This window comes from Lepus europaeus, chromosome 10 (assembly GCF_033115175.1).
Source record: "Lepus europaeus isolate LE1 chromosome 10, mLepTim1.pri, whole genome shotgun sequence".
Classification (NCBI taxonomy): Eukaryota; Metazoa; Chordata; class Mammalia; order Lagomorpha; family Leporidae; genus Lepus; species Lepus europaeus.
The window spans coordinates 18004849-18019823 of NC_084836.1; the positions used below are offsets into that span (position 1 = coordinate 18004849).

General features: G+C 40.5%; 1 protein-coding gene across 1 annotated transcript in view; it reads left to right on the forward strand.

Annotated features, from left to right (window-relative positions):
- Window positions 1-13161, forward strand: part of PAH (phenylalanine hydroxylase) — a 62816-nt gene extending 49655 nt beyond the window's left edge. Inside the window, exons 8-13 of the mRNA XM_062203018.1 lie at window positions 4-73; window positions 3945-4001; window positions 6521-6616; window positions 7137-7270; window positions 9353-9468; window positions 11475-13161. Coding sequence (XP_062059002.1) covers window positions 4-73; window positions 3945-4001; window positions 6521-6616; window positions 7137-7270; window positions 9353-9468; window positions 11475-11518 — 517 coding nt within the window. The 3' untranslated portion in view covers window positions 11519-13161. The remainder of the gene's footprint in view (window positions 1-3; window positions 74-3944; window positions 4002-6520; window positions 6617-7136; window positions 7271-9352; window positions 9469-11474) is intronic.
- Window positions 13162-14975: the final 1814 nt, after the last annotated feature.

Below are 14975 nucleotides of genomic sequence, written 5' to 3' on the forward strand. Positions count from 1 at the left end.
CAGTGACATCTGCCATGAGCTACTGGGACATGTGCCTTTGTTTTCAGATCGGAGCTTTGCCCAGTTTTCCCAGGTAAGGTATACATCTCTTTAGCTTTCTGGTTAAAGGTCTGGGAGCTGGATTGCTCAAATTAGTTTAACTCAGGAAGAGATCCTGGGACTCTCTACAAGAGTAGAAACCATTTGCAGTTCTATAATGCCACCCGAGAAAGGTGTGTGGTTCTGTGTATCTAGTTAAATACCCATTCCAGGAACCACAGCATAGGGTTGGATGATGACTCATCTTCTGAATCATATGTGTGATGCTGAATTTGTAATCTCCTTTGTCCTCTCAGGGATAATTTAAGTCTTTTCATCCACAAAAACTCTCTGTGGTTCCTGGCAGAAGTCACCCCACCTTCTAAATTCTCTTATTACTTCCACTCTCCCATTTTCAGAGCTTTTTCCTCTTTTTACTTTATCAGGAATTCATTTGTGTGTATGATTGAATTAAATAAGATTCTATTTGCCAATTATCTAGTACCAATAGTAACAGTTGATAGACAGAAGGAATCAAATGTTTTAATACCATCATCAAAGCAGCAACCTAACTCCTGGTTCATCTTTCACAGTAGTGAGCAAGAGCAAAACAAAACAAAAAAATTGCTTCGTGGTGAGTAAAATAATTTTGCAAATTCTCTCCAGTGACTGAGAAGAAGCCTAAAACCATAGCTGAGTACCTAGTATCCTGGGAAGATTGAAGTGGCAGTGTGATACAGCCCAACCCTGCCACTGACCAGCTGTGTAACCTGGAGTAAGTTACCAGGCCACCCTCTACCTCAGTTTCCAAAGATGTGACTCAGGATCAAATGAAATAAGATCAAATGGAATGACCTATGAGCAAATGCTGGGTCAACCCTGAATGTCAGAGTAATGGGATTGCTTGTGAATATTAGAAACATTTCTGTCAGTTGCAGTAAATAAGTATTTATACTGTTGAAGAGGCTACCATTTGTTATTTGAAACAATCAAACATAAAGTGAGATCTATTGCTTGCTAAGTAAGGGAGAATTGTACTTGTGAAATGTGTCCTCTCTAAGCAAACTTTATGTGAAGCTTTGGGAGTTATGAGGTTCAGAGACTGTTGGACTGGTAGAAATGATAGTGTTTAGGGATTGGTTGAACTTTTAACTGTGAAAGTATCACTGTTAACCTTCAGAAATGTTATTACTGCTGCTAAGCTGTCATGGACTGTTTGGGACACTTAAACCTGAGACTTGTTATTATGGTCAGAGAATGATCAGCTTTCTCTTCAGAGAATAGGAACTTTTTATGCTATAAGAAGTTACTCTGCACATTCAGTGGCTATGTGGCAATCCTCCTTAAGCCATTTACCATTTAGAAACTCTAAAATGAAGTGGACAATTGTTCAGGTCAACAGGGAGGAGATATGAGACCATCAATATCACATAGTTCCAACTTTAATGTGATAGCCCAAGTCAGTGAGTCATTTTGGAATGATGGTCCTTTTTGTTCTAGATGCAGGACTTGCATGCCACTGAAGTGGATGATGGGATAGAACAGAGTCTGGGGAATTATTGTAAATATTGGAACCCCTTGCTTTGGCAAGCTCTGAATTCACAAATAATGGTAACTAAAGGAGTAGGGCACCATCTTGAGTTTATTAATTATTTTGGTTAAACCCAGGACTGTGGCAGGTTTGGACAGCTGGATGGAGCAGAGATGAGATAAGGATAAAAGTGAGTCAGGCTAAGAATTGGTCTGAACTTGATTTACTCTAAATCAGGTGGCTTTTTAAAAAAAGATCTATTATTTTTAAAAACATTTATTTATTTATTTGAAAGAGGAAAGAGAGAGAGAAAGAGAGAAAGAGAGAAAGAGAGAGAGAGAGAGAGAGAGAGAGAGAGAGAGAGAGATCTTTCATCTACTGATTCATGTTCCAAATGGCTGCAACTGCCAGACATGGGTCAGGCTGAAGCCAGGAGCCAGGAACTCCATCAAGGTCTCCCATGTGGGTGGCAGGAATGCAAGTACTTGCAGCATCCTCTGCTGCCTTCCCAGGCACATCTTCAGGAAACTGGATCAGAAGCAGCAGCTGGGACTCTAACCAGCACTCCCACATGTAATGCTGGCATTGCAAGTGGCTGTTTAACTCGTACCACAACACCAGTCCCAGATGGCATTTTTTATGCATAATTTGGGCCAGGCACAGGGAGGGATTCAGAGATGTCAACCATGAGTCTCCTGCTTCAACGAGAGTCCAAGTGTCTGTGCTCCTCTCTGTCTGCACCATTCCTTCAGTGATATCACCCAATCTCATGGCTTTAAATACCATCTCTACTCTCTTGATCACATTCATTTCTTCATCTCTAACTGTAACCTCAAAATTCAGACTTGAATATCTACCCAACTATCTATTTAATGTTTCTACTTAAATGCCCACTAGACTTTCCTATCATCCTGCCCTCAACTTAATTCTGGATCTTCTCACTCAAACCTTCTTTCCCCAGAGACCTCTCCATATCAGTCCATGGCAACCCCATCCTTCCAGTAATTTGGAGATATTATTGACACTTCTCTCTCTTACTCTGCAATCAGAAAATTCTCTGTGCTCTACAGTCAGAATACATGACCATTTCATATCACAACCACTGCAGTTAATCTTGTCTCAGCCACTGCTGTTTCCCACCCTGGTGACTGCAGCCACGTCCTCAGTAGTGTGGTGCCTCTGACTTTGACTCTGTGGAGTTTGCTCTCACACAGTGTTCAGAGTAAATCTTTGATGGTGTACGTCAAATCATGTCTACCTCTCTGCTCAAAATCCTGCAATGGTTCCCCATCTCATTGGAAAGTAAAGCCTGGGCCTTCCACTATCTGGCTCTGGATCCCTCTTGGTCATCACCTACCACTGCCACCTCACTTACTCTGTCCAAGCCACACTATCTTTCCATGTTCCTTGAACATTTTCCTTCTTTAGGTAGCTTTGGTACTGGCCGTATGCTTGGTACTGGCTTACAGTATGCTTCCCTCAGATGTCAGCAGACAAACAAACCTCATTTTCTGCCAAGTATTTGCCCATGAACGCTCATCTTCTCACTGACGCTTACCTTGGGGCCCTATATAAAATGTCAGCCTGCACCTGATATTTTGGAACTTGTGACTCCTCTTGTCCCTTTCTTTTATTATTTTATCTTTCCAAAGAACCTATTACCTTCTCATATTCCTGAGTGTATGTTTATTTTGACTGTCTGTCTCCACTAAAAAACACAAGATCAAGGGTCTGTATGGATTTTGCACACTGTCAGTCATATGGGAACCACTCAATAAATACTTTTCAATGAACACATGTATTAGGAGAGTTACAATACACAAATATACACATATGTGCACACACACACATTGCAGGCTGGAGCAAACACTGTTCAAGAGAGAGACCACTAGAAGAATTCTGGAATGGCGCTGTGATGAGAAGTGAGCCACAACATATCAGACTCTAACTTTGTTCATATCTGGACAGACATCAATTACATATTTGCAGTCCTCCTGTGCTGTTGTCATGTTACATGATGAAAAGTCATCTGGATACTTTGGGAATGTTCCACTTGTGCTGTGGGGGAGCACCGAGCTCAAGTCAAAAGATGAAGTTTTAGACAATAACTCACTATGTGGCCATGTGCTTTCTCTGTGCCTCAGTTTACTCATTTTTAAATTGAACACAAATGACCAAGTGATGGTGAAAGGGTTTTCCTGTACTTGTGACTCTGTGATGGGTGGCCAGGGAAGACTTGACAGGACTATTAGAGTGTTTCTGTTCCCTCTTCAGGCATATGGCCACAAAACACCATCCTATAGTCATATAGTCAAGTGCTGGGTTGGTACCGAGAGTAAAGTTTGACGATGGATATGCCTGCACTGTGTTAGTGACTATTTCTCCACAATTGCAGGAAATCGGCCTAGCCTCTCTGGGTGCACCTGATGAATACATTGAGAAACTTGCCACAGTAAGTTTATTCTCTCCCTGGGTGGGTGGTGGAAGTGCTCTTGGCCATATTCTTTAAATCTTTGAAACTTTGTACTTCCCATGGAAGCCAGGTGATTGGGAGAAAAAAAATCAGATTATGGTAGGTTACATTTGCACAAGTGGAACTTCACATTTTGATTTCTCCTTAATGGTTGGATTTTGAAATCAGCTGCATGGAAATATTTAAACATAACTTTAAACATAGTATCTTTTTTAAAAGATTTATTTATTTTACTTGAAAGTCAGAGTTACACACAGAGAGAATGAGAGGCAGAGAGAGAGAGAGAGGTGTTCCATCTGCTGGTTCATTCCCCAGATGGCCACAATGGCCGGAGCTGCGCCGATCCGAAGCCAAGAGCCAGAAACTTCTTCTGGGCCTCTCACGTGGGTGCAGGGGCTCAAGGACTTGAACCATCCTCCACTGCTATCCCAGGGCACAGCAGAGAGCTGGATCAGAAGAGGAGCAGCCGGGACTAGAACCGGCGCCCATATGGGATGCCGGCGCTTCAGGCAAAGGCATTAAGCTGCTGTGCCACTGTGCCGGCCCCTAAACATAGTATCTTGAAAACACTAGCAGTCTATTATAATAACCCTCATAGTCCTTGGGCAAAATATGGTGTATTAAATTATTCTGAATTTACAGCCTTGAGAAGGGAATATTTACAACTCCAACTTTTCACGGGAGGGAATGAGATCTTTCCTTTCTCAGCCACATAGTGAAAATAAGGGCTAGCTTTCTCCTTACTACACACCTCCCTCTTACAAGTGATTCTATGACATCCATTGAAGTATCAACTCTGCATAGTACATGATTTCCCTTTTTTACCCTCCTTTCCAATTTCAGCACAATCTCCAGCTACAAAGACAAATTTCTTTAGAAATGTATTTTGTTTATTTATTACCTTTTTCACTTCAAAGGCAGAGATAGAAAGACATTAAGATAGAGATGGAGAGTAAGGTTGATGGAGAGAGAGGGAGAGGAAGAGAGGAGGGAGAGAGGAGGGAGAGAGGAGGGATGGAGGGATGGATGGAGGGAGGGAGGCAGAGAAAGAAAGAGAGAGAGAGAGAGAGAGAGAGAGAGAGAAAGATCTTCTGTCTGTTGACTTACTCCCCAGATGCTCATAAAAGCCAGGTCTGAGCCACATCAAAGCCAGAAGCCAAGATCTCAATCTAGGTCTCTACATGGGTGGCATGGAATCAAGTACTTTAGCTAACACCAGCAGTTTCCAAGGGTACACATTAGCAGGAAGCTAAAGTTAGAGTGGAAAGGGGGCTGAAACCCAGGTACTCTGATAAAGGATGCAGGCAACCCAAGTGGTATCATAACCACTGTACCAAGCACCCACCCCACCAAGCCACATTTCTTACAGTACACTTAAGTTGAAAGTCAAAAATTACCAATGTATAATGGAATTAGGTATGACAAATGAATGCAAATCCATTATCAAGATGTATCGTTTTAGAACTTTATAAATTCACCAGAAAGGCTAAAAACTTCCTGAAGGGTTTTATTTTTTTCTCACTGCTCATCTACACTGAGACTCTGGGGAAGTGGCTTTTGCTTCCTCTTCTCTGAAAATGGATGCAATAATTTATATTCTTTCCATCTCCAAAATATGTCATGAATTTCTAAAGAGTTAAATTCATATTTATATGAGTTTTAAAATGCCAAACATTTTGGAGATGTAAGAAGGAGCTTTCAAATTATTTTCATAGCTGGATGGAAATTCTCAGTTGTAAGAAGAAAATAAACTTGGAACTTAGAACATTGTGTCACCAGTCATAGCAAGGACAAAAATACTCATCATCAACCTAACTTCTCAAAAAATTGATTGTTTATACTCTGGATGGGCGTGGGCCTGGGTGGTTGCTCTGCCCTTAATCTGCTGGGTAAATAAATGCTTGCTGCTTTAACTCTCTAAGCAGAAGCCTCCTCTTCTGTGTGAGGAGGAAATACCAACTGGTCTCTGACAGACTTCCCGAACTTAACCTACTCTGGTCCAAATAGCAGGTTTGATTCGTAACCAACACTCATTCTCCAAAATTGTGACTATCTCTAGCAGCTAAGCCCTGAGTTCCTCTTGATCCCAGAATCTGAGGACACTCTTCTTCAGGCCAGGCATCTAGGACATGTTGAACTGGAAGCTGTCCAAAGGAAATAAGTTGACTATTGGGGTAGATAAATGCAGTGGTGGACTTCAGAAACATACCAACTTTGAGTATGAGTGATGGGTACCCACCCTTCCATGACTCTGTCACAACCCAATCCCTACCTCCCACCAATGTGCATGATATAACTACCATTTAAACCCAAAACAGAGCATCTTAGGAGCATCTCACTCAAGGTAGTGCCTCAGAGGGAAAATCAAAATGGGTAGTATAGTTCCTGTTCTACAGACCTGCACAGACACTCTCTTTGGCCATCTTGTCCTTGACTCTGGGGCATCTGCTGCCTTTCCTTTCCTTGGAACATTCTCTCAGATTTACTTTCCATTCCAGATCTACTGGTTTACTGTGGAGTTTGGACTCTGCAAACAAGGAGATTCTATAAAGGCATATGGTGCTGGGCTCCTGTCATCCTTCGGTGAACTACAGGTATGACCCAACAGGAACAAAGGATGAATTTCTTATTCTTATTTTCTTGGTAAAGTTGAAATCTCATTAATATCTATTTTGAGATGCAAGCTGGGAGCTCATCCTCCAGCTATTGGTACCTTAGTACCATAATTTGATCATAGCTGCAGATGTTAGTGATAGTGAGTGAACTACCTAGGTCTCTAAGAGGGAGTAGCCTCCTGGCTCCATGCTTGGACTGTGCACATGACTTCATATGATGAAAACAAATTCCAGAGAATGTAGTTGGCCCCCACATCATCTACTTATCACCTTACTTAGAAGAGACTGGAATGAATTACTCCTTATTTTGTCTGTGGGCTTTAGATAATCAATGAAAGATGTAATTGCTATATGTAAAATAACTTTGTGCATTGTATTTGGGCTGGGATGTGGTAAAAATCAGGTTGAGATGAATAAAGGTGCACAGATGATCAATGGGTTGCAACTGGGACCACCTATCCTGCTTTAACAATGAAAACTGTTTGCTTGGTGCCTACAGTACTGCTTATCAGGCAAGCCGAAGCTGCTCCCCCTGGAACTGGAGAAGACAGCCATCCAGGAGTACCCTGTCACAGAATTCCAACCCCTATATTATGTGGCTGAGAGTTTTATGGATGCCAAGGAGAAAGTGAGGTGAGGTGGTGACCAAGGTGGAGCATTAGCCCTGCAGTCTCCTGAAGCAGGTTGATGCCATTGATCTCTGGTTGGTTGGTCCAGAGATTACACAACAGTAAGTTTGTGCAGCAGAGAGTTTGTCTCACCATCTTCTCTACCCTCATTCTCTTCTACCCTCTGTTGAGAGTCTGGACATGCCAGTCTCTGCAAACAACCTTGATTCTTGGCCCATGTTCCATGTGGATACCATATGCAGTTACTGAACCCTCTTGTGAGTGACTATGAAAGTTCCCTCAACCAAATCAGAGACATCTTCCAACCTCAGGAATTTTTCTCACTTCATTTTCCTGTAAATCTGTGTGTGTGTGTGTGTGTGTTTATCTATCCAACAAATTTTAAATCTACCCATCTCCATAATTTATTTTTCCTCCTTAGCACATATTAACTTCTAATGTAGTATGTAATTTAGACTGTATGAGGGCTTTTATGTTTTCTGCTCTTCACCCATCCCTTAGATCAATTCCTGATAGAGTAAATACTCAATAAGTAATTGGTAAAGGCATCAATCTCAGAGGCATTTCACAAGAGCCTGATGGAGTGGTCCTAGGACTCTGAGACTCTTGGCCTTCTGAGCTGAAAATTGTGTCTATGATCTATTTGAACAACCTTCAACCAGATCTTTATACAAGCAGGAGACAGGTCAGGTCAGCCTGTGCCGGAGACCAGCTCCAGCCAGTCCAGGGGCCCCAAGGTGTGAGAGGTATTGGCGCTTGAAGAAATGAGAGACACTCACAGCATGGCTGATGGCATGGCTCTGGCTTTTGAGCACCAGACTTTATTTTTATATTATAAGCCACATAATGACTTTTTCTTCTTACAATGAAAAGCCTGTTGTCCATTTTTTCTAATTACAATTTTTTTTTCAAGGGCATACTCAGAGCATGGGTTACAATCAGAGACAGGTGTGAGATAACAGGCTGCCCACACAAGCCAAGGCCTCGAGTGCTGCTGAACTATGCAGAAATTGGCTACATAAGCTAGAATAGTACCTTCCTAATCTAATCTTTACTAGAAGTGCCAAGTTCAAAGCAGACCCTTTTAAAAATGTATCCCTTCTTTGCAATTTTTTCTTTAATTCTTTAATTTTTTATTGCACTTATTTAAAGGTTTACTTAGATCTGTTCTACAGTTCTGACATCCTAACCATTGTAGTATTTGTAGCATATAGTGAATTAAAGCTTAATTAACATCTATCTTTATTCTAGTGGGAAGTATATACCAGAGAGCCTGTTGCCTTTTAATCTTTTCTACAAACAGCTCAACCTTGCATAAGGCATTAACCCTTTCTTCCTCACTAACATTCTGCTTGATTAAAATTCTACAAGGCAATGGACATTTTGGAGGTTATGAGACTAAGTGCTCTTCCGTAAAATTAGGAATACAGCAATCATTAGCAGGACCACCAGGAAGCTCCAGCTTGTAGTTCCCATCAAACCTAAAACCACCAAGAGGACCGCAGCTGTCCTTCTCATGCCTTGCTGAGACAGACCTTCTGCTGTGACCTTGTCAGCCAGCTGAAGTTGCCTTGGTCTCGTCAAGCCTGGACATGGATATCCTGATACTCATTATTGTTACCATTTTTGAAAAACACTTGTCAGTGGTGGACTGTAGACATGGTATATAGCCCTCTGGGATCTTATGAAGTGGATCATGCTAGCTTTCAATGCACTGGGCCTAGGTAATTAAAGGTAAAATGATGTTCCACAAGTGTTCTTTGTTTGGTCCAAAGCGACTCCCTTTTCCCCACTCTGTCCAGGACACTCAGTCCTTCTTGCCCTGCTTTTCCAGTTCTCTCCTAAATTCCACCCATGCAGGTAGCCTGCCTCCCTCCAGCTCCCAAAGGGTCCATTGTGCCATCCTAGGGTCCTCTTCAGCCATGTGAATTTCAGTAGAATGGTGCATTATCCCACCAAGGTAATTAATTATTATTGTTAATCATAATAGATAGTGCATGTTTAGCAACTGTTGTACACTGAACACTGTTCTAAGTGCTTTTATGTGTAATTCATTCTTCACTCCAGCCTGTGGTTTTGGTTTCAGGAACTTCGCTGCCACAATCCCTCGACCCTTCTCAGTTCGTTATGACCCATACACTCAAAGGATTGAGATCTTGGATAATACCCAGCAGCTTAAGATTTTGGCTGACTCCATAAACAGTAAGTCACTTTATAGCTTAGGAGGCTGTTCTCTTAACCAGAAACAAAGTGTTTTGTTTTCTTACCTTCACTATATGAACAATAAGAAATTTATTAAATATTGAGTTAAGCAGAAGAGCATCTCCATGTAAGCCATGGGTCATTGAGGAAGAAAAACTTGGCCAAAAGGCCAGAATTGCCTTGAGTGTTCTTTCTCCTTTGACCTTCCTAGATTCTACCCAACCCCTACTGTCATACCACCTTCCACACCTAGCCTGCCAAAGCCATGTGCTCTCTGTCCTTTGCTTCTCCATCCCTTCTACTCTACATACAAGTCCTGTTGACAGTATTGTGCCTGGAATCTCATCCTTTAATAGCAAGGCCCTGTCTATAGTATAATAAATAGTAGCTAATAATAATAAGATCAATAAATAGTAGCTAATTTATTGATCTTTGGTAATAAGGATATTGTAATAGTTGTTCTTTAGAATTGAGGGTTATCTTATTCATCACCTGATTCTTTGTTGCCCTTTGTATTCCATTCAGCAACATTGTTCACCATACAGTTCCCATACTCTCTCCTGGCCTTTGCCATTGTAGTTCTTTATGTTGAAAATACTCCCCTTTCCACTCCTGTTTAGAGATGTCCAACTCCAGTTCATACTTTAAGTGTTGCATAGATATCTCCTTCTGTAGAAAGACTGGTTTGGGTGTACTATGTCTTTGCATTCTGGTAGATACTGCTCTCAGAGGACTTACCATTAGACTGTTTTGTAGTTGTTTGCTTATCTGTCTCCATAACTAGACCTTAGCGGAGAGTCATGTCAGGTTCACTATCAAATACCCAGCATCTATCCATGTTCCTGACAACTGTAGAAGAAATTTAAGAGCTATAGAACAGGTAGATAGAACTAACAAAAGGGTAGCCAGAGAGAGTAATTCTAGGCAAGATTTGGAAGGCCTTGCCTTATGTAATGGCACCAAAGTCTAAAAGCGAAAATGGGCTTGAATTTCCTTTAATAGGCCTCTGATGCTGCCTAAAGCCATAGTCAGCCCTGGCTATTACAGTCATTCCCCATTTGTTATGGCTACCTGTAACCATCTTTTTGAAAAAGCACAAGGCTGGATACTCAAGTGGAGATTTGTTCACTGAAGAAGTCAACCAGGTGCTCTAGAGGCTAGGATGTAAGACACAAGGGTCAGACCATAGCCGCTTTCTCTCTGTTTCTCATTTCCTCTGAAAAGACAACAAAATCCCCATAGACTATTGCCTGTAAGGGAGGTTTTAAAAGCACAGAATGACAAATTTAGAAACTGAAAGATTCTTAAGAGATATGTGTCCTTATGTAAGACCTCATTGTCTCTCTTCATCTATGTCTTCTCAAGATCTAGGAAGGAGGGAGGCTTGCCCATCTCTAAGGCTCCTTCCAGCTCTTTGAATAGTCTCTATCTCTGTGGCCCATGGGCTTGCGAGAGCATGGCATAAATGGAAGTAGCTGCATTGTACCTTAGACCAGTGGTCTAATGATCCTACTAGGTTATGTTCCCAGGCCATGTAGTTTCAAATTTTAGTATGTGTCAGGATCACTTGGAGAGCCAGTTAAAAACTAGTAGCCCCAGTTATAACCCCAGGCTAAGTATTTGGTGAATTTTTGGGGTTTATATTGGTAACAATAACTCTGGTGTTTCTGACACAGGATGTTTGTGTAAACCACACTCTTATGTTGACTTAACTCCTTGAATAATGAACAGTCACATGAAGCAAACAGTGTAGCTAGTGATTTTCCTAGGGGAAAACTGTTAATTGTTTCCCTAGCTCTGTCACTTCCTAAAACACCTAAGTACTGATACCATAACAGCCTCATTCCTATTGTCATGACTAAAGTTTAAGCACTCTGAAGACTGGGATGACACTAAGCTTATCTGCGCATCCCATAGATCCCCTGCTGCTTTCAACATTGTGGACATGCAAAAGCCATTTGTTCATTCAATTAGAGGCTCATTTTGATCTTTCTTTTTCTTTGTAGGTGAAGTTGGAATACTTTGCAATGCTCTTCAGAAAATAAAGTGAAGCCATAGACATAATGGGTCTGTCAACTGACCATCCCTGATGGAAATCCAACTACTTACTTCATCTGAAAAGATCTGGAAAGCAAACCTGAATTTGAGATGACTATGTTAAATTCTTTTGTGAACAAGATAAACAATCAACATATAAATCAAAATGATCTCAAAGGATGGTATATTAATTCTTATCCAAAAACATAATAGTGGGTCTTTCAGGGTGTCTTTGATTTTTCTATGATAATTCTATATTCTCAGTTTATGTACATCATTAATGTCACATTTCTTCAAAGTTTCTTAAAATGTAGAGCCCGCTTTGTTTAAACTTTATATAGACTTTTTGTAATTTCACATAGAAGACTCTTAAAGGAGTATATATGGCTAAATGTGAAATATCAGACTACAATAAGATTTGAATTACTGAGTTTAAAATAAATCTTAACCTACAAAGCTTGGTTTCTATTTGAGTTGATAATGATTCCAATTGCTGCTTTGTTCCTGGGCCTATGTAGATTCCCTTTAATTCAGCCCATTAAAATACTTACAAACATTAAAATTCTATGGAATAATATAAAACATTTTCATGTGTTTTGTTATAATCATAAATACTACTGTGTAAGGTAATGGAATTTCCCGCTTGAGCCCCACAACTCCCAGAATCATTTTTCAATTGTCAAATTTGCTTGAAGACCTTATAATATGACAGATGTTAACTAAATGTCTGGTTGGTAGATATTCAGTAAGCATTCATTGAATAAATAAGTGAATACATTACTAAACAAGATCCAATAAGAAAGTAAGAATTTTATTTGTTATAAAAAATATTAAGAGTTGCAAGATTTTTAGTTTCAGATATTTCTTGGAATTAAATATTCCTGTCATTGCCTTAGAAATATATTAACTGGTACACTTGTGATTTGAAGGAATGATCAGAGGCTTAGACTTCCAACACATTGCAAGGGCTTATTGTGATAAACAAAGTCAAGTCTGGATAGCCAGTAGACTTTGACTTTTGTTAAATGTGCTTTTTCTGTGAACACATGGATGTCTTGGAAGTAATGGGGAAAATAATTATGTGTTTGAGGCCATCACGTTATTTTACATGTTATTTTTAGCATAAAGGATTTAAGTAATATATCTTCAAATATAGTTCTCAGACCATCATCAACAGTTAATCTTGGGTACCATTCTAGTGCAATTCAATTAGAATCTCTGGAGATGGAGCCCAGAGAGCTGCATTTTAAGTACTACATTTTATTCATTTTTTTAATTCACAGATAAATGTATTGGGTAATTAAGTTTGAGAAAACCTGACTTCTGGTGATCAATTTGCCTTTTACTAATGATGTTTCTTTGGATGAGCCATTTTGATTTTTTGGACCCTGATTTCACTCTAACCATGAGTTATTTAACTACAGAAAACAAGGTCCTTTCCAACCTTGAAATATGATTCAAGTGCTCACATATGTCTTTAAATAACTATCCCTGATCTACTAATAGGATGTAATTGCACCTAAGTTTGATAGCAGGGAAGAAAGAGTAATTTCATATGAATGTGTCTGAGATTTAATTATTTTGAAATTGGTATTTACATGTCTATGTTTATTTTCTCATATTTGTAGAATGCAATAAAGTGTTTTTCCTTCCAAAGTTGTTTTTTATTTTAAATTCATTGAAAGAAATAAAATTATATTTTAAAAAAATAGAGTAATCTCACAAACTGAGGAAAGCCAGGAACAAAAAGAACAAGTTAGCGACTTCTTCCTGAGAGGAAGATATCACTGCTGCAGAATGACTTCTCCCTCCTGGCTTTCTCCACACAGTTTTCCTCCTATTTCTAAGGCAACAGAAAGCACTGAGTGCTAGGTGGGCTTTCCAGATTCCGAGTTTCAAGCCCTCTAATGGAGATTAAGAAACATCAGAAGCTGCTACAATTTCCTTCTTTTTAATATTAAGTGTTAAATTTACACATACTTCTACATTTTATGTAAGCTTCAGAATTTCACACTCATGACCTGAATTCCTGGTCCTAGTTTATTAAAATCTTAGTACTTCTCAGTAAGAATGTCCAAAGTATCTGAGCTGGCGTCCCAGTGAGTGAGAGAGGCCAGGCAGCAAGAGGGGCTGCCCAGATCCCACCCTCTGCAGCCAATGCCAGTCAGAAAGCACCGTCCTCACAGACTCAGAGGCTGCCACAAATTCATACCAAAGCCTAGTTTCTAAATCACCAGATCTGTCCACAAGGCAGATCAAATCTTTAATGGTTCATAGGGAACACACAGAATAAAAGTTACAAAAGTCACTTTACAATTCCAGAGCTCTGAACTCATGCCCCATACTTGGTTTCCTTGCATTTAAACCATCAACAGAAAACATTTGCTCTCGACCACTTAGGTAAGACACTGAAGACAGTGGTTAACGTGTTTGTCCCAGGCATGGTCGTCACTGTTTGCTTATGCTACAGTTCAGATTTGCAGTTGACAGGAAAGCTTGAATGGCCTTTTTCCAAAGCTTCTTTCTTCAGGACAGCTAATCCGTGTAACTGGTGACCAAACTCCATGGGGACGTCAATTTCTGAAAGTTTTTTTTAAGTAAATACAGAATTAAAATACCTGTTAGAGGTGCTTAAAGATTCAAGTGCCCCAACTGCATCTCCAATTAGGTTCATTATAAACACTTAGTCTTCCCTGAGGTCTCTTTATTCCTAACAAATAAAGAACATGTTGAATATAAAATATTAGCTGAACCATGTTCTTTTCAATAATCACTTTAAAGTGATGATTGTGGTGCCACAGGGTTGATCCCCACCCCTTCTTGTGTGTGGGGGTGGGAATCTGGGAGAAAGAGGTTTGGATTCAGAAAGCAAAGATTAAGAGTGCACCTTCCCTTGTGTCTTCAAGTTTCTCCATTCTGTTTCTTTTTTCAAAAGCTTGTCCCTTGCGGGTCTTTGAGAAGCCAATCATCCTATCACCCCAGGTCTCGCTTCTCTGACCTCTCCAGGGGCCATAAGACAGGACTCAACTGAGGATTCCACCTGCAAAAGAGCAGAGAAGATACACTCTTCCCCAAGCCCTCGACCTCGTTGTGTATTGGGGGAGTTACCAGTGGTGGCAGGGGAGAGAGTGTGAGAGAGAATCTTCCATCCACTGGTTCATTCCACAAACAAAACGTAGGGCAGGGCCTGGGTCAGGCCAAGGTGGGAGCCTGAAACTCCATCCGTACCTCTTGTGTGGATGGCAGAGGACAAAGTACTTGAATCATTGTCTGCTACTTTCCCAGGTGCATTATCAGAGAATAGGATCAAAGTGGAGCAGCAGGAACTCAAACAGGTGCCCATGTAGGATGCTGGTATTGCAGGTGGTGGCTTAATCCACTGCACCACAATGCAAGCCCCAGGAAAGCACAGTTTATTCATCCATGAGGCAGCCTCCAGCCATCAACATCACCCAGAAGCAGAGACTCCA